Source organism: Thamnophis sirtalis, unplaced genomic scaffold (assembly GCF_051295495.1).
Source record: "Thamnophis sirtalis isolate CommonGarterSnake01/CBP01778 unplaced genomic scaffold, rThaSir2_p1.2 scaffold_12, whole genome shotgun sequence".
Taxonomy (NCBI): Eukaryota; Metazoa; Chordata; class Lepidosauria; order Squamata; family Natricidae; genus Thamnophis; species Thamnophis sirtalis.
In genome coordinates, this window is record NW_028261392.1 from 31,083,897 (window position 1) to 31,110,121 (window position 26,225).

Below are 26,225 nucleotides of genomic sequence, written 5' to 3' on the forward strand. Positions count from 1 at the left end.
GAGTTTACTGGTGAGGGTTGGCACGGAGTGAAGAAACTAGCTGCCCCTCTCCACAAAGATGAGTCGAAGAAACATGTAATCAAGTGTTTGCATACCTACCACCTATTTTTAATGGAATTTTCTAAGCGCTTTAGACTAATCAAGCTAAGATATTTTTTTCATCCATCCCTCTGAAACCTGTCTTCTCCTTACAGTTGCTTTTAGAAACTAAGATGCTACTTTCTTTCCTTTCTTTACAAGTTGACCCCCCACCCCCTAATGATTAGGGCTGTGCAAAACATTCCAAAGAAATGTATTGAAGCTGTGGCAGCTTGCATGAAGGCTCTTTTTCAGATTGTTATAGCAGCTGCATCATCTGTAAGGTTTGTTCTTTTGGTTATGTTTTTGATTGCCTACGTGTGCCCAGACAGCCAGTTTGCTCAACATCTTCTGTTATTTTGTTGACTCCACCTTTCCTTGCAGCCTCCTGAGAAAGCTGCTATGTTGGTTGGGGTGTTTCTATGGAACCAAATGAGATGCAATAAAAGGATATGGACAGAATGAGGGTTCAACCAAGATCCCTCTTTTATCCAGCAGCTTCAGGATCCTCAGGAATTTCCATGAATGGATGAAGCTCTTCCTAGTCAAAGTAGTTCAAAGAATATCTTTTTTTTTCAAAGAATAACACTGCCAATATAAATAAGGATTTTAAATTGTTATTTTATTACATTAAAATGATGCCTAAGGACATTTACAGTGGTCACTGTAACATGACAATAAAAAATAAACAAACATAAAGTACAAAATAAATCTTTTTGAGACCCTTATAAGACCCAGCCTACTGTATAGAAAATATCAGGAAAAAAAATTAGTGTCTGTCAAGACTAAGTTCAAAAACTGGGCTTTTTCTAACATAAAGAAATCAGAAAAAAAATTACGTTTTCTGTTCAATAATGATTCTAAAGAGGTTCTTTGGAATGCATTATCACAAAGGCACAGAATCTCTTTAAAGCAGCTGTGTCTTTTAACGTGCCTCCTTAAAGCAGCTGCGTGTTTTCAGGTTCTTTATGAAGATATATCTTAAATACTTGTGCATTGAAGGATGTATTTAAAATAATTTTTGAAAGTTGCACATTTCTCTTATTGTGTAATCTGTCTGGAGAAAAGAAGACTTCTTCCAAGGATGTCTCACATAGCAACAATCTTCAGGTACTCCACATTCAGGTTTGGGTTATTTCTAACACTGACAAAAGAGCTCTTGGAAACTCAGCTAAGAATCAATGCTTTCTTTTCATAGGCCAACACCAATCTTTTCAGCTACTAATAGTCTCCACAAAACAGTTAAACATGTATTTAATGAAAGGACATACCATCAACCTCAGTGGTTATACAATATTTTCTCATTGTATTGCTGCAATAGAAGTGCTGGGAAATCTGATTCTATCAATTACTACTGAAACCTTGGGGTCAAGTGTTATGAGGAAGAAAATGAGCATCTCTAGAGAAAGCCCAGTCGCCCAGGTAAAAGAATATTATGATTCTTTCTGTACTGTCCTAGTGATCAACCTGCAGGTCATCAGACATTCAACTCCATTCCTCTGGCTCCAGTTAACTTTCAAAACTTTGTGCCATGATTTTTTCATGGTTTCTAAACAAAGTTGGATGCATTAAACTTCTGGGAAACTCTGCAATGCACATATTTTATCTCAAACGGACCAAGACAATGGGCTGAAATATGGCCCCCATTATTGTCATGCTTCAAACATTGTGGAAGGGAAGAAAAATCAAAGTGTGGTATCTGCCCACATATCACCTGCCCTGTACTAGTGAATGCAAGTTTACTTATGCAAAATGATACTATATGATACCCAATATGATACTATTCAGCTTTGGTGGCATTGATCTCATTGCAAGAATAGTGTATTGTGCTGTCTTTTGGGCTGGAGACCAGTCTAAAAGAAAGTAAAGTACTTAAAGGTAAGCAATCCAGCACTATAAAACAAATTAAAGTATTTCTAACTGATGTAGTATTCTGAAGACTGGTACAACTGAGAATGTGGCAATTCTCATTCCACATGTTGTTTATTCATGTAACATAAACAAGCCACTGCATTTTATAAAATGCAGCCTGCTAGTCACTTGCATTTTCACTACTTTCAATAGGGTTTTTTTTTATTAAACCCAAATTAAAGAGAATTGAGTTGAGGTTAATGCACAAAAAAGTGTGATCTGGATGTGCTGTCCTCAATAGTTCTTGAATCATCAGGTGAAGAGTAAACAGCTCAAACATCTTCCTATTACTCCTGCAATATATTTTGAAAAAATGCAATTAAAAAAGTCAGTTCAGAAGTTCAATTAACTTTTGATTCTGAAATTTCAACTTTCCAAACTGAAATAAACAGTATTTGCTGTTATTCATACGTATTTTATGTGGTTATTTTTAATAATTTATTAAATTTATACACACTCCCAGCAACTCTAGATTTTTGTTTTTGCAACGTCTAAAATAAATTTCATAGGCTGCATGAAAGATATCTCTTAACTAAAATGACTCCTAGTTGTAACACAATGGTATTTGCAAGATATAGTATTCATTATTGCAGAAAAGGGAGTAGAAAAAGAATAGGCCCAAACCAGTTAGAAAAAAATCATCAAAAGCCATTATTTCTATATTTTACTATTAAAACTTGCTTAGATTATATTACTGATCTTTATCCACTAACCCTTTCTTGGTACCACCAAACTAAATATTTCCTTAGTGGTTTGTGATTGGATCTGCCCTATTTTATTTGGTTGATTGTTGTCAAGTTCAGTTATTGCATCCATGTTTTTTTCTATTCGTTTCCCCACAAATCTCACAAGCTATGGAAAACCTGGGTTGCCCCGATTCCAACAAACACATAATATCAATCCTGAGAAAAGTATTTCGAGGTTGGAAAGCTTACTTGATTTTTGAAAGTTTTTGAAGCAGAATGCTGAGTTTCTCCAGGAGCTGAATATCAAGATTAGAACTGCGAAGCAGCACTGAACAAGTCCGGAAAAAGAGTTCATTGCTACAAGTTTCCAGAAAACGATTCAAATACCCTGCAAAATAAAGTGCTCAATAACCATAAGGAGCTCAGCAATCATAATTTGTGTGTATAGTTCAAAGGCATGTTATATCCAAATGCTTTCAACCTGGGATTCTATCAAACCTTCTAAGTTAAAATTTCAGCAGATATTACAAAACTGATGATGTGTTGTATTAACTGGTGTTGATTCACGTTTTTGCTCGGAAAGCATTAGAATCCATTCCAGAAGAATTTAAATTCTCAAAGAGCAAATCTCTCATGCCCATCACTCTTACAATTAGTTGGTGGGTGGGAGGGAGAAATGATGTTACAGCACAAGTAAGTCTACAATTCTTTTGAAGTTTCATGGTCCTTAATGAATACTGAAAAATATATACTCTCTTGCTCAGTCTTTGAAAGAACAATGGTATGGTACCTCTATTTTTAATCCCCGTCCTTTAAAGGGATGGTTTCTTAGAATATTTCATCACTATCTTGACCTGCCCAGCTTCACTTTACTATGTAGATTTTGATATTTCAGCAGAAGAAGAAGAGGCATGAAAAAGTTCCCATCCACATGCCTCACTTTTGACTTTAGAACCTGACCCACTGTTCTGATCAGCAGTTCACCAGGTCAATGATAATTCATGAAAATCTTAATCCTAAAAGTTTTTTAAAAATCTCTTATATTACTCTGTGCCTGTAAAACATAAAAAAGCTTGAATGCCTCAGCTTTCTTAATAGTGGGAGAGATGGTTACCTTGTTTAGCGCAGTTCTGGGTTACAACTGCTTTCTTTAACACAGTGCCTGCCTCCTCTCCTCCCACCAAGGAAGCACAGAGCTGGTCTGTTTTGTTGGATTTCTGATATGTATTAAGTGGAAACTTATTTTAGCTCTGAGATTTCCCAACAGTATAAATAAGGCAAAAATACCAGAAACATCAGTGTTTGCATATTCTTTGACACAACCATCAATATGGTGGTATCTTTGCAACATTATTTTTAATGAAGGAAGGTTTCATTTCTTAAGCAACTAGCTGATGTTTCATTTTTAGCAGGAAATGTTTTTCTCTTTCTATTTGTTTCCATTTCTCCTCTTAAGCAGCTTGCAGCTATCACATTTATTATGCTACAACAATATATTTATGTCCTGCCTTTGTAAGCAAAATGCTGGAAAAAACTGAGTGCAGTCCATCCTGCATAAAAAGAAAAACAAAATCCTATGAACATGTAAGAGAAGAAGAAAGTTTTTTGGCATTAAATGTAGGAGCAATATTACAATCCTATTGGCGGCTCATAATATACCCAGTAAAACACTATAAACATCCACTGTGCTTCTTTTAGGCTTGCTCCAATCAATAAACATTTTAAATATTAGCATGCAACAGCAACAGTACTAATCTCTAATGAGTTTATAAAGTGCTTTAAAGGTTTCTTATCCATGCAATTGGTGGTTTCAATGTGAGTGTAGATTTCCAAAGGGAACATCTACAGTCTAATATTTAGTCATATATATACACTAAACATTGGATGTGAAAGCAAGATTCTTATTCTGCTTGTTTCCTTTGCTTCTGCTCTCCTACGTAGGGTTAAGAATATCTTCTCAATTATTCTTTTTGCCCCCAATTAAAAGGGTATTGCCTTATTCATAATAAGACACTTTGCCTAGTCAATCTAGAAACCTCTGCTGCTCATTTTGTAGTAATATAGATGCCAATGTACAAGGTACCTTAGAGTACCTTCCAATATTACAAGATTAAGTTAGGTCAGCATCTCATCATTACCAAGTCAGAAAGCTACAGAAATTAATTGAATATCTACAGAAATATTGCAAACAACAGAAGAATCAGCAAAGGTTCAAACCCCCACGTATCAGCCAATCTGGGGAATGACACACGAGCCAAAAGTAAAGGACAATAAGCAAGATGGGTGCATTCAATTTAAAAAATGATGGGTACGCTATTGGGAGACCTAAAACGTGAGTTTGGGATCAGATTATTCTGAATTATCTAGCTATATAATATCAGTCAATCAAATCCATTAAAAAAATCTTATCTAAATCATGCATGCCTACAGTCCACTGCTATTATTGAATTTTTCCAAGTTTAGCTTTGGTTTATTCATTGTTAATTTTATTCCTGAATAAAGTTGCAGAGTTCAATCAAAGCCAACAGTATTTTAGTGTACTCAGAGGGGTGAAATCCCAACGTGTGTGAATTCAGACAATTCAGTTCTGTTTTGGACTCTAAGAAGGAGCATTGCTTTAGTCATAGACTGACCTCTGTCTTCAAATTAGAAGAAAAAAACAATCCAAACCTCTCAGAGAGAACATTACAGACAGGTTGAGAAAGGAAAGTCTGGGACAGGAAACCTTTTTTAAAAAAGCATGCCGCTTATCCTATATAAGCTATAAAGCATTTTTTTCATCTCTAACTTCAAATGCCTGTTTAAGATAAGTTTGCACTTGCCCTTTAAAAGAATAAAGGATGGGATGTATTAACCCTTGCAGCAGTGAACACAGCTAATGCGAAGGAGAAATCTTACTCACAAAATCAAGAATCCAATTCTTAGTCTTTTAAAAAATGGTGGTAAGAATGTGTAGGTTCCTTTTTGAATAGGTGAGAAACAAAAAAGATGCATGCCAGAGGTTTAATTAAGAGAATGATATCTGCAGCTACATGGTGTTTAGTTTTAATTCTAGATAACTACACAGATTACAACTCTTTTAACCTTTCAACAAGAGCCACCCTGAATAAAAAGCAGCAGTTGAATTCCTGTTATCTTGCTGAACCATTCGTCAGTGGCACTTTGAATTACTTATAGATCTTAGCAGGTGAACTGCTTTTGGGTCTGAAAGATTATGCTGTTCACTTTCCAAAGAAGCAGAGAGAAGAGAATAAAATTATTTCCACCGAATTTCATTTACCCCAACCTTTCCTCCTAGGATTTAGAATAAAAAGTCAAGTTGCAACAAATCTTAAGAGGTAAAAGTCTCACGGAATCTTTTATTCTGAGAAACTTTAACACAAGTTTTATTCCCTCCACAAAACAAACACACAGGCAAGCTTTGAGATAGCTCCAGTACTCTCTTCTGAATAGAATATTTAAATTGCAAGGATAAAAGTCAAGTCATAGGTGAAGAACTTATTTGTGATGAAGGTGCAGTACTTCAGGGACAATTTTGTGGAATGAAAGAGGGCAAGGCCAACTCTTCTCTGTACCCACCTTTCCTTTTATTTTTCTCTGCAACTTCATTTAGTTATCTTGGGTTTAATAATTTCACATATACTACCACTTAAAGCAAAAATCTGGTAATATATAAAGCAAATCCACTGTGGTAGTTGTTTAGCAAAAGGCTAAATTCAAAGCTACCACGTGGATTTTTGGTGCAACTGACATAAAAGAAACATAGTCCTGACAATGTATTAAGTGTCAAAACATCTCACTTAACATTAGGAGGCTAAAGATTTTAAAAAAGACAATTATTTCCTGGTTAAGATAAAACAGCATAATCACTCTAGGCAGAAATTGTGGGATGAATCCTTAGCAGTGATTTATCTCAGTAGAAAATCAAGCTGTCTTGTTTGTATAGGAATGCAGAGTTCTTTCTTTTAATTCTGCTAACTGTGAGTTTTAAATGTGGCATGATTATTCTGTTTGGCTGGAGGCACATCTGGAGATCTTATTTAATTTGATGTTAAAATATGACCACAGAGACAGGAATCATGGCGTTCTGAGGAATGGAATCAACAGTTTCAGGACCAAAATGTTTACATGTGAAAGTTTAAACAATTCAATCATCCAGGTATCAATTTAAGAAGCCATTAGTTAGAATTCCAATACAAGAAACAATCCACAAAACAATATTGTACACAAACCCACTGTGTGCGTTTATTTCTAAAGAGCTTACACATACTAAGTATTCAATCACCATTAGTAATCAGAAAGAATTTAAAGGCATCTTATTACTAGAATTTGTATTTACATAAACAAGTCTATGCTGAGATCTCAGAACTTGTTGAAAAAGTCAGCCCTACAATATTTAGTTGGACATTATGGTTCCATACATCATAATTTCATGCACAAATATCCGATCGGCATAAGGCTTGAAATCCCTTCTATAAAGTATAAATGTTTTTAAAAGCATTCATTTTTAAAAACTAGCTGCCTATCATATTGAAGTACAGTAGAGGAAAACACATTTTCTTTTGCAGAATTTTCCATTCTGCCTGATAAAAAGTAATAGTAATCCCTCCTTTGCAATAACTTACTGTGCAATTACCACAAAATCAAACATGGAGGGCATATAAAGCAAGCTAAACAATGTAAAAAGTATATGAAAAAAAGGTTGATTACTTACTAGATTCTGTTGTCATCTGAAGTAAACTGTCAATGGCACTGGAAAGGAGGCCTTTCCTTGACATTCTTAGGTGAGTCAATATTATGGGCACAGCTTGGTAGTCCAAAAACAAGGCTTTCCCTTCCTCTGTCTTCAGATCAATGCAAAGTGAATCAAAGGCTTGTGCCAAATAATCAGCTAAAAGATGTATTTAAATTTAAATATTAGAGATGTACACCGTTGTTTCTAGACAGGCATACAGGCCATCACTAATGTGCATAAAATCCTGCACAATGTACTATATCAAAGTTTTTAAATTATATTGCTTACCAAATGAATTATTAAATGAATATGTTTGCTCATTATGTGTGTCAAGCAGTACCATATTAAGAAAATTGACTCAAAGCAAATTACACTCACAAAATCCTGTCATGTTTTATTAACAACAACCTCAATAGCTATATGAACTTTATATTTACAGCATACCTAGGCTATTTTAAAGTTAGAACCATCATATAGCAACACAATCTTTGCCCACTGAAGGTGATGTTATTTACTGTATTTTTCGGAGTGTAAGACGCACCTTCCCCCCAAAAGAGGGTGAAAATCTAGGTGCACCCTATACACTGAATACAGCATTTTTGGCCCACCGAAACCCCGCCCCCTTTGCAAAAATGGACGTGCAGAGGGTTTGGGAGATTTGCAAAGTACTCCTGGGGGCTGGAGAGGGCAAAAATGAGCAAAAAATGGGCCATTTTTGTTTGTTTTTGCCCCCCCCAGCCCCTAGGAGCACTCTACAAGCCTCCCAAAGCTCTACATATCCCCCTCCCCAATAATCAAGGTGTGCAGAGGCTTTGGGAAGCCTGCAGTTAAAAACATTTTTTCAAAATAATGGTGTGTATTATACGCCAGTGTGTCTTATAGTCCAAATAATACGGTAGTTACTATACAGCACAATTATTTTTTTTTGCTCTCTTCATAATTGGAAAAAGTTTTGAAAGACCAAATTGTCCAAATTTTAGAACTGACCAAATGAAAAATTCATCTAGTTAAGAAGTGGAACTCCAACTTTAGGAAAGCAACAAGCATTCTTCTATGGCACACAGAACAGCATCGGCCCAAATGGTCTCGCATTTTAAGCCAACAGACTGTATGTGAAATGATTTATAATCCCAGGGTAGGCATATTGGAAACTTTGCGTACTCTGGGTGAAAGAAGCCTTTACAATGTGACAGACATAGATGACATCACAACAAAAAAGTCACACTATACCACCCCCAAGCTTTTAATTTTTAATGTTCATTTTTTAAAAATGTGCGAGCATATGTCTAAACAAAGCTAGAGCTGATGCTAGAAAATTTGGGACAGCAGGCCAATGTTTAATTTAAAATGCCTAAAGTACAGAATCAGGGAAGAAGCCTAAAAGGAGAAAGACCTAATGCTCCTGATTCACAGACCATTTAAAGAATGCTTTTTTTAAAAAAAACTATGACAGCATTAAGATATTTGGACTTCACTCCCACGTTTGCTGGCAAATTCTGGGAGCTGAAATCCAGACATCTTCAAGTTGCAAAGGTTGAAAACACTGCATTAAAGTGATCGATGCTTAGTAATCATCATACAGATTTTGGGAGGGTTGCCTTCAGTTTGTCCTTCTGCCTTAGAAAAAAATGCATCAGAACAAAATTGTACACAGTGGAGCTTCAAAGATGAATATAGAAAATTTTGTAGATTTCTTGTCGCATTGTGATGATTCCATAGTCTATTTCTCTCCTTTCATCTTAACAACTAGGCCACTCTCTATAAACATAGATAAAGATTCCCCTCGCACATATGTGCTAGTCGTTCACTACTCTAGGGGGCGGTGCTCATCTCTGTTTCAAAACCGAAGAGCCAGCACTGCCCAAAGATGTCTCCAGGGTCATATGGCTGGCATGACTTAAATGCCGAAGGCGCACGGAACACTTTTACCTTCCCACCAAAGATAGTTCCTATTTTTTCTACTTGCAGTTTTTACATGCAACTACTAGGTTGGCAGAAGCTGGGACAAGTAACGAAAGCTTACTCCGTTACGCAGCACTAGGGATTTGAACTCCCAAACTGCCGACCTTTCTGATTGACAAGCTCAGTGTCTTAGGTGCTGAGCCACCGCGTCCCTCTATAAACATATAATAGTTTACATAAGCCCCAGGATTTCCTGGTTTTTGTTTCAAGGTGGCTGGTCCTCTTGAATGGATATAATAATGCAGGAAAAAAATCAATAGATGTTTAGATGGTTGAAAAATACCAACACTTATCTACTCATGAAATTCATGACTATGAATTTTTCACTGGCCATAGAAACTTATTGTTGCACTGAGCTATATTTAACCTTCACTGAAACAAAAAAATCATCCATGCTAACATCAATCTGAATATTAAAAGAATAATAGAAATAATGGAAAAATCCTATATTTTTAAATAATAAATAAATTACCAGTGTGTTCAGTGTAGGTTATTAGTATGTTTAGATACCCTAAAATAGTAGATAGGTAGCAACTCTACTCCCAGTAAATTTTTCACTAAAAATTCTGGCATCTTAATGCAAACTACACTTACTTTGGATATATTTCAAATACCGTAATACGTATGTAGGTTAATAATATAACAGTATTTTCCTGCAAGATTATATAACTCAGAAACTGCAAAACCTTACTTAGAGTGCCCCCTACTGTATCTTTAAAGCAACAAGTTATTTACTAATTATATAATGGTACATTCAATTTAATTTGTAATGAACACACATTTCAAAATTTCATCTAAGAAAGGAATTTTGGCTTATTTTAAGGCTTTATTTTTCCTATGATGGATTGAAGGCATCCTTCACTGCTCATTCTTGCTTTAACAGGCAGGATCACGGAGATCTTACATACATCTGTGGGAGGACTGACTGACTTCCAGTTCTGCACTTGAAAAGTAGGGAACTCAATCAGAAATATAACCTAATAGGAGACAGTGAAAATATTCCCATTCCCCATCCTCTAACCATTCTATAGGCAATAGTCTCCTGACCACACTATCCATCTACCAACAGTAAGCTGGCTTCAGTAAGTGAGTTATAATAAAGCATCCTGCATTAAGAGCAGGAAGAGTGGCTGAAGGAAGACACTTTAGGAGGAATGGACAACCCATTGAAGGTTCTTCTGAAAAGAGGCTTCAAATGAAACAAAAGCAGCTAACTGAAAAAAATTTAAATCATATGGCCAGTTAGCTACCAAAACATGGCTCCCAAAGAACCATTGTTGGAAAAAGTACTGAAGTCTGTGACACCCAATGGATCAACGGCCAGCAGAGGCTTTCAGCCATAGGAGCTCACTGGGTAATCTCTAAAACCAATCTAGACTGGAAGGAGAGAACGTTATGCCCGAGGTAAAGGTGGGATAGAAATCTAAAAAGCAAATAAGCCAGAATGATATAACCCTTAATTCACCTATGGATGACTATTACCTCCCAATCTACATCTATTAAAGAAAAGAAACAAAATATGATCTGAAGTTTTGTGATTCTAAAACATTAATCTGAGTTATATTTGATGCAATTGTTGAAGAGAAAACTGAGAGATTATTTAAGCATGAAGTGTAGGTTCCATGATGGAAACCTATGACTTACAGATTTGAGGTTCCTACAAAAATCTCTTTGGAAGGATTACAGGATTGGAAAAAAAACCACTTTCAAACCACCTTTCAAGGTAAACCAGCATAAAAAACATACATGGGAGGGATTTCAGGAATGCTACTTAATAACAGAAACTAGAAACCTGTCCAAGTTTCTCTCTATTCCTCCCTTATACTAAATGAAATGGTGGAGTTGAGTTTCTCTCATGAGGGCTTCAGTATTTGGACATGTACTCTTTTCCATAGACATCTCCTTAACTATTCTTTCAGACGGTCTTCATCTCTAAAATCCTTTAAAATATAAGAAATTGAGGCTAAAGCTATGTGCCAAGAATTTGGATACACCCTTTGTTCAAATATCAATGATTTTTTTTTGAGGGAAAAAGGTATGAAATCTTTTACATTAATGGCAAAAAGGCCTTGAGGGAACTTTTAATCTTAATTTTTTAAAGCCACCTATCTCCCCTACAAGATGACTCTGCGCAAGATAACTACATGGATAAGCATCATGGATCTCCTTCGAAAAGCTACAGTAATTTAGATTGTATAGACAGGAAAATCTTTGGTCTTTTTCAAAATCAGGGTTTCCACTGATATTTGAAAATGGGATATGAACTCTCTGACATGGTGTTTAATAGGAGCACAGAAATATTTCAATGGACTGATGAAGTGTTTTGTTCCCTAATGAACACAGCTGAATCAGAGTACTGTTGATCTGTTCTATTGAAAATATTTTTGCCTTGCTCAACCCATGGTTGTCTGAGAAAGCAAAACATGTCAATATGAAATAGAAAAGTGAAAATCCAACAATGCTATCTCCCTTATCTAAGAAGTCTATGTTGCACTTGGCTTCCTGTACATTTCAGATATACAGTACTTAGCATGGTTGCCACGGCTGAAGGATGACATTCAGTGGGCAGAAAATATTCCATATGGGCACATCTGTCATATTTGTTTGGAGATGCACAGCTAAGGAATCAAGGTAAAAGCCAAGTTCAAAATCAAACTTCAATGTGATTGAAAAAATAGGTTTAGCCTTGCCAGTTGGAACCATGAAGAATGCTATTGATAGCAAGTACAAACCAAATGAAAGCAATCTGGAATGTACTGGTAAGGAAAATATATGGATGAAGCTGAACCTCAACTAGAGCAGTTCAGCTTCATTTACACCTGCATAAGGATGAAAGAATGTTGGGTAGATATGGTATGATCACCATAGAATTCAAAACTAGAAGCATCTTTGTAGCAGCTCGAATTTTGACAATATATAAGACTCTAGGCAAGATCCAATAACAGCTACCATCTTTATCTCATGCATTTTATTTGGACTGAAGTTATATTATTGCTACTGCTTAATCCACTGCAACTCTGCAACTCAAACAGAAACTTTGGGTGTGATTTATGACAGGCAGAGCAATTACAGTCACGGGTTTCTCTAGGTTTAAATAGCCTAGCCTGTTGTTTTTTTGCCAGTATTGAGTCAAACAGAAATTGCCTTTCTATACAGCAAGAGACAGCTGCAAATGAAAGGGAAAGTTATACAGCTCCTTAGAGAGAGAAAAACTTGGGGCGGGGGAAGGCCTCCCAACATTAGCTTATTAAAATAGCAATAAAGTTTCAATCTCTAGAATAACTTATATTTGAACAGTAAATTTGATTTAGAATTCAACTCCATTTCAAAACCATTTGAGACTATAATTTACATTTATAATTTTCAATTTGTGAAAATTGAAAACTTGGGGTTTAGAGTTTATTTCTTGTCATTACCATATGAAATACGTATAATTCTATAGTATTGACTTAATGTATTATTCATTATCTAGTTGCTCTTTTTCCTTTTTTCTAATAATTTGAATTGTGTTAACTAAGTACTTCCAAAGTTTAATAGTTATTAGTCACATTTTGATTACTTCTGTAGAACATTTATTCTGCATCGCTTCAAAGCACCCATTCCAAATTCATGAACACAACCTTAATGATTGAAGTTTTACTCATAAGCTTCTTTTTCTCTGGTCGATGTAACATTGAAAAGGAAACCAAAGTAGTGTGGGTGAGGAATGGGGAGGTCTTTGAGTCAGCATTGATTCCTAGACAAACCCCTGTAATTTTCTGGATGAGATTTGCAGAAGTGGTTTACCACTGTTTTCTTCCTAGGGCTAGAAAGACAGTGACTGGCTGAAGGTCACCCAGCTGACTTTGTGCTTAAGCTGGGACTAGAACTCTTGGTTTCTCGGCTGGCGGATCTCTATGGTAAGGATCCAGGCATACTTTTTTTTTATCAGAGTCCAGTGTCCCTTCTACTGGAGGGATGATGCCATTATTTTTGTTTGTGAACATCTCTAGGAAGGCAGGAGGAAGATTTGCCCTTGGAGTGAACTTGAGAGAGTTGCTAGTTTGGTTGAGTCTTATGCCCCTTGCAATATGATCAGTTCCACTGGGGAAGGCTGGGGACCTTTTCCTTCCCAGGCTCCAAATCCGGTGATTCAACTTGTTGCTGGGCTTCTACAAGTTGTGGCTGATTACTTGACTGTATTAGAACTGCAGAATATCCCCCAAAGGTCTTGTACTTTCTGAGTTTCATCTGCACATAACTCTCAGACTGTTGGCTCTTGAATTGCAAAATTCGAACCTATCAAGCCCTCAAATTCATATTTTTGTTTTAAAAAAAAGTTTAATTACAGTAATAAAAATGAATGCAAACTAAACTCAGTGAAAGTAAAGTAAAAAGGGAATAAAAAGTACAAATAAAAAAATGAAAAGTGAAATAAAAAAGAAATATATAAAAAATTCCAATCTTCATCGAAGAAAGTACCGTACAGGTAGTCCTTGATTTACGACCACAATTGAGCCCCAAATTTATGTTGCTAAGCAAGGAAGTTGTTAAATGATTTTTGCCCCATTTTACAATCTTTCTTGCCAGTTTTAAGTGAATAACTACAGCTGTTGCTAGTAACATGGTTAAGTGAATCTGGCTTCCCCATTGACTTTGTCAGAAGACTGCAAAAGATGATCACATGACCTCAGGGCACTGCAACCGTTATAAATAAATGCCAGCTACCAAGGATCTGAATTTTGATCCATTGGGATACTATAATGGTTGAAAGTGTAAAAAGTTAGAAGTTACTTTTTTTCAGTGCCTTTGTAACTTTGAACGGTGACTAATAACTGACTGTAAATCGAGAACTAACTGTATAAACAGTAGTTGTTTACTCTCTGTAAAATTAAACTGTTACCTCTTCATCCCAGATCCCATCCCTTATACTTTACCTATAAGCAAATCCATAAAACATCATTTTTTTAGTTCTGGTATCAGCAAAAATTCTGTACAGGTTGTACCAGGATTTCATAAGAACATGTCTTATTTTAACCTTGATGAAATAAAAAAACCTTTGTATTTCTTCCTTTTACTGGTTAAAATCTTAATTTTTAATCCATTTAATTATTGTCATAGGATTTGATCTCTCGTCAATTCTTCTTTGTCCCATTACATTGCTTCTTCTTGTAAAGCCAATAAAGAGACATTATCCAGGCCATTCCCTTGGTTTATTATTTGTATTTCCTTTTAAATTTGTAAAACTTCAGCTGGCTTCTTTTGGTTCAGTTACAGCAACCTGTTTGCACCACCCCCACAGTCACATGATCACAATCGGGTGCTTGGCAAACAGCTTGTGTTTATGATAGAATAAACACAGCATTTCCTTTCTTCTTTGCCAATTTTTGAAGGTTTTTTTTTTTTTGCCAATTTTCAGCAAACATGCCTATCAGGGGGAGCTGGATCTGTTTAAGAACCTGCATGATTTTATAACCACCCTAAAAATTGCCGTAAAATCAAGTCTGACTGGAATTACGATCCTACTGATTTACAATAGAAATTATGGGCCCAATTGTGGTCATAAAACAAGGATACTCTGTAAAGAGTCCTTATCTGAGTCATTCTCTTATCACTTGTATTTCCACTTTAAATGCCTTCCCTGTTTTATCCAATATTTCTCATTTTATTTTTTTTAATCAACCAAGTTTTATTTCATGTCTTTCATTCCTTTATTAAACATCCTTTAGATGTAGCCTATGAAAGCAGACATTGTTACTGATATTGATATTGTGGCTACTAATTTCTGGTCGTATCCTTGAAAAACTCCTTTAGTGTTTCAAATGCTGTCGTGTGTCATTTTGCAGGTCCTAATCTTCTGACGACAAGAAAAAGTATTGTATGGTCAACCAAACTACCATTTATGGCCATCAGAGATTAAGATAACAGGAAATGCATATATTATAGCCAGTATTTCCAGGGTGGTTCAGGATAACAGCTTATAGGAGTCTTTGCACGTACAACATAAAGAAGAATGGTTCTAAGTTGCACATTGCCAAGATGTAAATTGAGTTGATGTGTACTCTAATGCCACTCTGTGAGATCCTCCAAGAAGGAAAAGGAAGATGGATAGTGCATGGAACAATTGGAATCAAAGCTACTGGGATCCCTTTGCCTAATGAGATCACAACCATCAGAAGATATTCAAATATGTCTCTGAGAGAGGCATTTTCTGCCCTTGGCTTCCATCATGGTCTTTGCTAAAAACATTGAAGAATGTAACTTTCAAAGAATTCTAAAAATCAAAAATAGAATTCTAACCAGTGGTGAGTGGAATCTAAAAGTTTTGTGGTCCTGCCTGAAGCAGCAAGTGAGAAGAGCAAACCTAATAAAGGATAGCCTCTACCAACACTATAGGAAAGAGACTTGCTTCTGTACCTTAAATATTTAAAATATTACTTGTAGGAACCAACAACTTTTAAAAAGTTTTCTAAAAACACTAACAGTTTTCCTAGGTTTCTAGTATTTAATATTTTCAAAAATATTTATAAAGCTTACCTTGTGTAACCACTTTGATTATAATTAAAGTTGATACAACTCGTAAAGATATATTACAACTTTTAAAGAAAAATGCAGCCTTGGGCTTGGAATCAGTAGCATGTTTAGAAGAATTGTGTTGATTTTCCTTAGGGACAACACCTTTAAATAAGTCTTCACCCAGTCGTCTCATGGTTGAGGTCATTGCTGCATGCTATTTATGCAAGCAATAAAAAGTAGGACATGATTATAGTATTTTGTGTTATGTATTGTCATAATATATTTATTCTATATACATTTTACTGTAATATAAATGTTAAAGTCAAATATTATCAACACTGCAATCTGACCGTTTAAAATATGCAAAGTACTTCCAAACAAGTGATCTCAGAAGATAAATATTTAATGTAATAAACCATTTAATATGTTTGACACTATAGTTTATATTCAGAATTAGAACTGAACCATTCAGAATGTAGGTTTGGTTTTGGAAATTTCTGCCTATTACATTGTACCATAATGATTAATTATAAGATTGATATGAACTTGCATCAAAGCAGAAAAACAGAAAGAGATTACACACTGGCTTGAGAGAACGCTGCAATTTTACAAAATAATGTGTTCAGATCTAAAATTCTAGTGGTCTCTGAAGATGGATTCACAAAAGAACTAGGTCTGACAAGAAAAATTGTGAAATATAACATTAATATTAAAATGATTTATCTATGATTAAATGATATTTAACCCTTTTATTATTTATGTATTTATTAGATGTGCTGCCCATCACATCTAGAAGCAGGTTAAAATTTAGATTAAGCAGTGTCATAAAAAGTGAGTTTTGTTTTGTTCAGAGAAACATCCTTAGTGAAAAGCACATTTCCTGCATGAAAATGTATTTTACCTGGGTACTTCCATCCAACTGCCTTACAGCCCAGTAAATGCACTTCACCACAGGGAAGTGCAGGTTAGGATTCACAAAGGGCAGCCACTGAAGTTGTTCCACAACTAGAGGCAAAAGCTGCAAAACACAAACAGAAAATTGCAATTATTTTCCAAATTAGTCGTCTTATAAATAGATTGTATTTGGAAGCTGGTTGGAAGCTGGTTCTTGTAATATAAAATATTTATATTATGCTTGTAATATAAAAATTAAAATTATCAAAAGTTAAATATTAATACGCAGAAACGTATCTCAAACTATGAATTAGAGAAATGCAATGTTAATTTTTTTTCTCACTAATGTTTCCTGCTTTTTTCCTTGCAAACCTTCCAAAACCAGCCCAGCCCTCCCAACCAACCTGTTTGGCTGATCCAGGTGCTAGGATTGTGCTGGACCTTGATTACCCACCCTCCCCCTCCCACAAATATTCATGTTTTCATATGAAACATACTTTAAATACTTTAATTTTATTCAAGCAGTAACAAATTGCCTAAAAATAGTTTATTCTGGCTTTTTCAGTGAACATTCCAGTTTAAACGATATCAATCTAACGATCTATAATAGTCTACTTTTACTAGCAAATTCTAACCTAATGGTTTGCCATTGCCTTGTGCCCTGGAATTGGCTATGGTCACCCATCCAAAAATTAACCTGGACTTTCTGAGATCAGCCCAGATCAGCTGTTACTTATCTGGGCTACAAACTGCTATTCAGGACAACATTGTAGCGACATAAATAGCATATAGTCTTTTGGTCATCAGTATTTTGCATAATGAATGCCATTTGGATCTGGGTTTGTTTATTATTGCTGTTGATATAGCACTATCATTATGGAAGGTATTCCTCATGCAGGGAAGTTTTACATCCTCTTTGAGATTCCTGTACTAGGATCACAACCTGGATCGTAGTGTTAACAAAAGCCTGTTAATAGCATTTGTACTGTAGCTAACACATAATTTTCTGAGAGGTAGTATATTTGGCATTATGATGCCATTAACATGTTTTAAATATTTTGATATGCAGCTTGATTGAGAAATCAATTTCTTTAAAAAAAAACTTTATTAAACTCATTCTTCTGGCATTATCACTTTTTAAATTACAGAACACAGGAAGAAGCTTACTTGGGCCTGTGTGGAATGGATGGTGCAAGGCTATGCATGCTGAATTAGAAACAAGTTCCACTGCAACCAATCGGGTTACTTTCAGGCAAGCATGTTTAGCACTGCAGCTAACGGACATACATGAGCACTTTTGTTTTGTAATTGTCTATCTTAAATAACCATTATCTCTTGTTTAAGAAAAAAAAAACCATTCTATTTAATTAGCAGACCACTTTAATGTACCAGTGTTGAACATACAAATGATACCAATGTACCTTTTTATTACATTAAATTGGAAAAAATTCTACCTTGACACATTTCTCCTGCATATAGTTTTTGCTGGAAATAAGTGTGCCTGTTAGCTTGTGAATGTTTTCTCTGTCTTCATCAACAATCAATTTGCATAGGTGCTGCTCTGAGATCCAGTTCATTAATATCGTTAACAAGTTATAAACATGTGAATTAAGTGGTAACTGCAAAAAAATAAAACACAGTAAGGAGAATTGAAAATATCTTTACTATAAGATTATATTGACATGACGTGCCAATTTGAATGTTTGGCTGTACAACACATACCCAGTTTGGGTCACCTGTTCCCAAAGTTCATGAAAACCATGGCTGGCACTGATAAGAAAGTGAGAAGGAAGGAAAATGTTGTTCCACCTTCATATGCATGGATAATACATCCTGTAATACTGAAAGTATTACATAGCTACAACTGTCTCTTCTTTTCCTGTGCGCAGCTGCTACTTGTATTTATGATGGCAATTGGGTTCAGAATTTATGTTGCTAAGTAATACAGTCATTAAGTATGGTGCCACATGACCACATCACTTAGTGACAGTAGGTCCAACAATCCCAATTGCCATTGTAACTCCAGGATTATAAGGTCTTAAAGAGGGAAGAGGCAGGAGCCCCAGGCAAGCAGGTCAGTGTATAACAGCTTGTGATGATATGTGGGAAAGACTACAGGGAGGATAGCACTTGTAGACCTGCAAGATTTTGTCAATATAGCATTACAATAAAGTAGAATTCACACATCAGATTGAGCCATTGTTTCTTTTTAATTTCATACTTTAATTCTTTTTACTTTCTATTTAGAATATTCCTCAACTTACACTTACATTTCTTCTGACAAACCCAATCTTCTATACACTAAAGGGGAAATAAATGCTTATTTCTTGCAACACACCACAAACTACTTACTACTATTCTACCAGTATCTGCACGTCACAAATTCTACCACCCATTTTATTATCTTTAATACAGTCTTCCAAGGAACTTACATTCATCTATTTGTTCTAATTTTAATCAGTAATGAGCAATCATTCCCTCTATTCCCTTGCAAAGCACATTTATCGAAGTCTTTTGATATATTGTTTTTCATATTCATACTCTTCATTGCATCATATAATTAGTCTAGCATTCCCTGAAAATCATTTGAGGTGTCAGGATCAACACAAAACTATACAGATATTAACTTCCAAGCCAATACACCACTAATGTAACCACAAACATTTGTTTTTTTAACCACCACACATCTTTGTCTCATTTCCTGCTCACTGCTGAACCATTTGTGAAGCTTTCAATTTCTTTTCATGCATTAGTTTAATGTTGGTTGGGACTTGGTTACTAGAGGCAGAGGTATTTACAGATACAGCAACCAATTTTCATATTTGCAAAAGGCATTCTGTAATTTAAGCATATTCTACAAATTAATAAATGTATGCAAAGATTTTAATTTCATTTTTTTTAGTCTGTGATCTTTTTTACTTCCTTCTTCCTTGAACATATATGCATAGTTAGTATATAATGTATGTTAATGATTAAGATATATTTTTTAAAAACTATTTAAAAAAGAAAACATATTTCATTTTTTAAAAATGATCACTAGGAATTCTGAGAACTTGCTGATTACCTTCAGCAATACAAATGAATGTAACTCAATATCTTCTGCATACAAATATTAAGTGTTCACAAGGCACCTCATATATAGTATTTAAGGGACAATTGTATATTCTATATGCACAGCTGCCCTGTCCACTCTCACACAAAATAAGGTTTTCTGACTTTAAAATTCTGAGTTGGGGCATTGAGTGATTTATAGAATTTGCTTTACTTACTTTATAGGCCTTTGCTGGTGCTATTGCTCTTTCTGACTTCACAGATTTACGGTCTTGGAATGTGGCTTCTTTAGATCTCTGTACTGATAAAAATTCATGTTTTCTCTGAAATAGGGCAAAGACACAATGTGTAAGATTTCTGATGGTGGAGTGGGCAGAGGACAAAGATAACAAAAGCCAAAATTCAATATTACCTGCAAATTCTCTAAACGAGCCTGTACTTTTCGAGACTGGACTTCAAGCTTCTTGTTTTGCTCAGTCACATCACTTAACTAATAATAGGGAGAAAATGTTGAACCAAAGCTTAAAATGAAATAGTTCTACTATATGAAATCTTCTGTTTCCCAAGAAATGAACCCTGAACCAAAGCACTGATTTTGTATAGTTTTTCTTTCTGACATGAAATCTCATCAAAAGTTCTATACTCATCTAAAAAGGGCTGACTTCACATAGGCAGTTAGTCCAAAGTTTAAAATCACCTATCAGTATGGAGATCAAAATCCTGCTACCAAAAAAATCTGATTTCAATCCTAAATATATTCAAAGCACATTTATCTAATGGCATGTTTTATTGAAACTGTCAAGGATTTTTATTTTTCAGCACTGTGGTTAAAGACTATTTCACACATATTTTCACATTTCCAAAGTTATATTGCCACAATAAATCAAACAAAACTTTATATTATAGTCATATATTACCATAAGGGGGTGGGGTACACACATTTTTAAAAAAGACAAAACTAAAGTGAAAAGAAACATACACATAAGACATAAAAGGTATACAAATATAAAAAGTGAAAAAATCTAAGACATTGTAAAGAGCAAATATGTAGCAAATATAAATATATATATTGTCTAAACTAAAATGCATGAGACGCAAAAGGTATAAAAGGCATCTAAAGTGAAAGGAAGGTGAAAACATTAAGAGAACACAAGGAAGCATTAAATGTTAGCACATGAAAGGCCATACTTATTAGGTGACAGAGCACCCCAATATGGCAGACCAGGTACACCCTGAATGTAATTAATAATGCTAAGCCCTAGATATGACCTGACATATCTAATCATCTGACAAACGTTTGGTGCACAGAACAGAACCTGGCAATGACTGTCTGTTGTAGCAAAGTTATATCTAAAAACAATGGAATGGGGTAAAATTGTCCTTGTGCTCAAAGTATTTATATAGTAGTGGCAGGATGAGACTAGCATGACCACCTGTAATGTACAAGCACTGGAGACGAACACATTCTGTTGTCTCTGCATGTCAAAGTCACAAGGGCACTACTGCTCCAAGGATGGAGAACTACTATTTTGATCTTCAAGGATGCCTCAGGGAAGGGAAGTGCATAACATTGTGTCACAGGAAAGGGCTTTCTGAGGTTAGACAGTTTAAGATATGGCATAGGGAAGTCAGAATAACTGTTGGAAACTCTGGTGAGAAATCTTGAGGCCTTGGCTAAGCTCAACTATCCATGTTGATTACACCTTTCCTACAGTGCTTTGAAAGTTACTTATATACCTGAAAACATCTAATAAGTAGCCACAACTGGTTAAAGCTTCCTATGATGTTTTGTCCTTTTCAACTACTGCACATGTCTCCAATCTGCAATGAAAACATGTGCACTTCTGCCCATTGCTTAAACATATTAAACTGTAACAGATTATGATAATTAGAAAATTTAATTTTCAGACAGAAGAGCTTAAATAATGAAGACTATTAAGCTACAGTAATTCAAACGCTAATTTTTTAAAAGATACCATTATGTATTAGGGTTAAAATACATGGATCTTCCTGACAACTATATTCTTAAAACAGAATAATCTGTAGATATTTGTAACCGTCATTGTTGTAACATATTTATACTTCATATTAAAAACAACCTATGTATAGCACTTAACGTCAGATTAATGATTCTATTAAAATTGTTAATTGCCTGTTTTTTTAAAGTGTCATTCAGCTCCCTTAGTGTTTCAAATGATGTCTTCAGCCTTTTGTTCTCCTTTATTTTTTCTTTCAAGGAATCGGACAATTGCTTTATTTCAGCTCCATGTTGCTACAAACCAAAGAAAGAACTTTTAAAATAGAATTAACCAGAGCTTTAAAAAAAACCACTGTAAATCAAAGACCATCTCTGTATGTAAGACAGACAATATATAAATACTATAAGGAATTAAATAATTGTACCATCCAGAGCTTGCTCTCTCAAATAAAAATCCAATAATCTCATAATGAAAACAGAAAAAGATAAACATTCTAAAGGAAGACGAAACTTAATTTTCTTTGAGCAACCTTTCTGTTAACATTCTAAAATACAGTTCTCCCTAGTGCAGGGCAGAAAAACTGGCTACGAAACCACTGAAAGAAGGAAAAAGAGAAACATAACAAAACAAACCCCAGTTACAGTATACTAAAAGAATCAATAAGATTAAACTCTTATGCATGCATCTTAGATATATTACGCTCTATAGATATACATGAGCATACACACAACTACGATAGCTGTATAAGCTTTACTATCAATCCTAATCTTGCTAACAGGAAAAGTATTTCATTTGCTCTCCCCATAATATCTTATTTAATACCTCTATATCCCCTGATTACCCAGAGATTTGTTTTTCAGTCCACTTCTGATGCCCTATATTTAATGTTTTCTGTAAATTACCCAGGAAAAAGATTTCTTAAGGAGTAGAGAACTGATATATAACAGTGGGGCCCAAATCTCCAGCTGCACTGCTTTCACAACAGCCTGGGCAATGATGATATCCAATAACACTTTCTCTTATGTCCATAGGAAAGATAAATAGCAATAGCACTTAGAATTACATACCGCTTTTCAGTGCTTTATAGCCCTCTCTAAGCGATTTATAGAGTTAGCATTTTGCCCCAAACAATCTGGGTCCTCATTTTACCGACCTCGGAAGGATGGAAGGCTGAGTCAATCTTGAATCTGGTGAGATTCGATCTGCCAAATTGCAGGCAGAAGTAGCCTGCAGTACTGCACTCTCACCACTGCAGCTCTATAAATCCACAACTTTTTTCTGGTGATATCAATAGTCTGTGTGTTTATTAGAATTATTTTCTCAAATTTAATAAGAATTTTGTAATTAGGGATACCTCCTTCATAATTTGAAATTTTGTATGAACTTCTTCTTCAACGCCCTTTATCTTGGTCAAAGCAGCTTCATGCTTACAAAGCTGGACTTCCCGTTCAGCTACGAAACATTCTCTCTTTTGAAGTCTCAAAGCATACTCTTGCTGAATTAATTTTTCTTGCTGAACCATAAAAGACAAAAGCAACAAACAAAATATAGTAGCATTTGCTGAATGAAAATGAAAATGTACCAATCTCTGAACCATTATTAATATTTTACCTGCAGCTTCCGATGGATGATTGATAATTCATGACAAATTTCATTGAACTGGGGTGTTACTATGCTTTCCTCATTCAATTCTTGGGTTTCAGAAATGTTCACACTGTCTCTTACTGTATCACCATCATTATTATAATCACAGTAAGCAGTCACTCCTAAAGTGGATGGCAGAGTAATATCTAATAGATGAAAATGGAAGCAGCATTATCAGCATTATATTCATCCATTTTATAAAAAGCCATTACATTTTTTTTTCATTATGGGAAGATTGTATGCTGGTTATGTGATTAGCCCTTTTCCTGATGATGACATAAAAGGCAGAGTTTTGCCTGTCAATTAGTTCACATTATAAATCATTATCAACTATTCTCTAAACGGGGAAATCTAACATTTGAAGATAGTTCAAAAGAATTAAACACAATTAAGCACAATTAAGTCTAAAAGCTTAGTCATAAATATACAGGAACCAAAGCTTCCTGCAAGGTACCTTAACATAGAAAATTAACAGAATACAGATTAAAACAGGTAACAGTAGCAAAACTATGTAAAAACAGCAAAATTAAATTACTGAACTTGCTAGATTTTACTAGGAAAGGAAATCATGTAGATGTTGAAATTTATATTCAATTCTTTTTCCTCTAATCCCAAAGCAACGGTGGCATCTTTGTGGATCTCTTTGATTTCTTAATCAGAGTGTTTGATACTGTATATACTCGAGTATAAGCCTAGTTTTTCAGCCCACTTTTTGGGCTGAAAAAAGCCGCCTCGGCTTATACTCGAGTCAGTGAAAAATTTGCCCGAAATGGAGGAGAAAAAGGGGTGGGGCCATGCCGCTGGGTGACACTCGTGAATGGCCCAGTGCCCGTGAGTTTCCCCTCCCTCTGTGTCAGTTTGCCGCGCAGCGCGCACCGCACCATCCCCCCTCCTCACGTTCTAATGTAATGCAGGGCTGTCTTACGATTCCCCTTCCTCCCCCTCCTGCCGCTCTGCAACGATGTCCCACCTCCTCCTTGTTATGGCAAGCAGCCACATAGCGATGTCCCACCTCCTCTGGTACAGTGATCCAATGATAGGAATCACTGTGCCATGTGTCATAGGAGGCGGGACATCGCTCCCGCGGCTGCACGGGACATCATCATCACAGCGGGACATCAGCATCATGAGGTGAGTGAAGTATTTCATTGAATACACCGCTAGTTTACTGTTTTTCTTTGAAATAAATATTCAAAAACATTATTGGTATCTATTTTTATTTTTGAAATTTACCGGTAGCTGCTGCATTTCCCACCCTAGGCTTATACTCGAGTCAATAACTTTTCCAGTTTTTTGTGGTAAAATTAGGTGCCTCGGCTTATATTCGGGTCGGCCTATACTCGAGTATATACGGTACATGTGCATCTGACTAATGTATAATTTTTTAGAGATGCCAAATCTTCTCTATACTTACAAGGGTGCCAAATAACAACAATCTCACCTCTGAAATCTCAGATTGTCATCTGAAATCTCTTAAGATTTGTGTTCTGACATGGGTGAAATTGTAAAATTTTAGTGAGATTTTTTTTTAACTGGATGCAAATATGTGCAATGTAATTGTACATGATTCAGTATACCCACGGCTGTTACATCACCTTTTTAAATTGTTATATCCTTTTACTTGGAATTAGACACATTCTTGCCACAGCTTTAAAATTGCTATTAAAGAAATAGACAAGGAACAAACCTTGAAAACATCAAGAATGATTTCTAGTTGCTCTTATGACTTTCTCAGAATGGAAAAAACACTTTTTCCTCCCAATTCTGACAAGAATGACTGAAATTAAAAGTCCTGAATATGATCAACTAAACAACTTGAATGACTGTTTTGTTTAGACAAGTAGATAAAATGAGTTATATAATCAGTATAATGAATCAGTGTTTTGCTACTGTTTCCCCGAAAATACGACATGTCCTGATAATAAGCCCATGCCACATTTTTCTGGTGGGCAAAAATATAAGCCCCCCCCCGGCAAATAAACCCCCTGGACAACCCCCCACCTCCGGCCAGGCAGAGTGCCGCTCACCAACCTAGCGGTATCCCAAAGGTGCCAAGCTGTGGGAACCGGGGGGGGGGGGGGGAGAGCAAAGGTGATCACGTTGCTTGGCGCCTTTGAGATACCACTAGGTTGGTAAGCAGCGCTGTGGCCAGCTGAAGAGGGGGGTTGCCGGGCGGCTGCTCTCTTGCGAACGGGCTCCCAAAGAGCCAGGCACATCCTCAGGGGCGAATGGCTGTGTTGCACTGTCACAGCAGTGCAACACAACAGCCATGAAGTGACCACGCTTACGAGCAGCCACCTGGCAAACACCCTTTCCAGCCAGGCACAGCGCCATTCAATGACCTAGGGGTATTGCCAAGCCTTGTGAGCACGTTCCCCCCCCGGCTCCCGCATCTTGGCGCCTTCAAAATGCCAGTAAAAGGCACTCTGCACGGCTGGAGGGGGATTGCTTGAGCAGCTGTTCCGTTCCCGCTCGGACGCCTCCCAGCCTCACGATACCCTGGCCCAGCTCTCCCCGCAGAGCCAGGGCACCTCCGCCGCCACCGCATGGCTTTTTTGGCGGCTTCCAAACCAGGTCTTCTGGCAGTAACTGCACTGGGTGTACACTCTTATGGTTGTGGGCCAGCTGCCAGCAGAGCATACAACCACAGAGCGTACGCCCAGAGCGGCCACTACAGGAAGACTGTTTGGAAGCCACCCAAAAGGAATGTGGCGGCGGCAGCAGAGAAAGCTGGCCCAGGGCATTGTGAGGCTGGGAGGTACGTGAGAGCGGAACAGTCGCTCGTACAAC

General features: G+C 36.1%; 1 protein-coding gene across 1 annotated transcript in view; it reads right to left on the minus strand.

The window, feature by feature from the left end:
- Positions 1 to 679: 679 nt before the first annotated feature.
- CCDC138 (coiled-coil domain containing 138) overlaps positions 680 to 26,225 on the minus strand; it is a 28,905-nt gene continuing 3,359 nt past the window's right edge. The window contains exons 5-15 of the mRNA XM_014057857.2: positions 23,403 to 23,581; positions 23,146 to 23,304; positions 21,965 to 22,084; positions 20,225 to 20,302; positions 20,031 to 20,135; positions 18,216 to 18,380; positions 16,769 to 16,885; positions 15,889 to 16,081; positions 7,390 to 7,566; positions 2,925 to 3,063; positions 680 to 2,282 (exon numbers count right to left, since the gene is read on the minus strand). Of these exons, the coding sequence (XP_013913332.2) occupies positions 2,111 to 2,282; positions 2,925 to 3,063; positions 7,390 to 7,566; positions 15,889 to 16,081; positions 16,769 to 16,885; positions 18,216 to 18,380; positions 20,031 to 20,135; positions 20,225 to 20,302; positions 21,965 to 22,084; positions 23,146 to 23,304; positions 23,403 to 23,581 (1,604 nt within the window). The 3' untranslated portion in view covers positions 680 to 2,110. The remainder of the gene's footprint in view (positions 2,283 to 2,924; positions 3,064 to 7,389; positions 7,567 to 15,888; positions 16,082 to 16,768; positions 16,886 to 18,215; positions 18,381 to 20,030; positions 20,136 to 20,224; positions 20,303 to 21,964; positions 22,085 to 23,145; positions 23,305 to 23,402; positions 23,582 to 26,225) is intronic.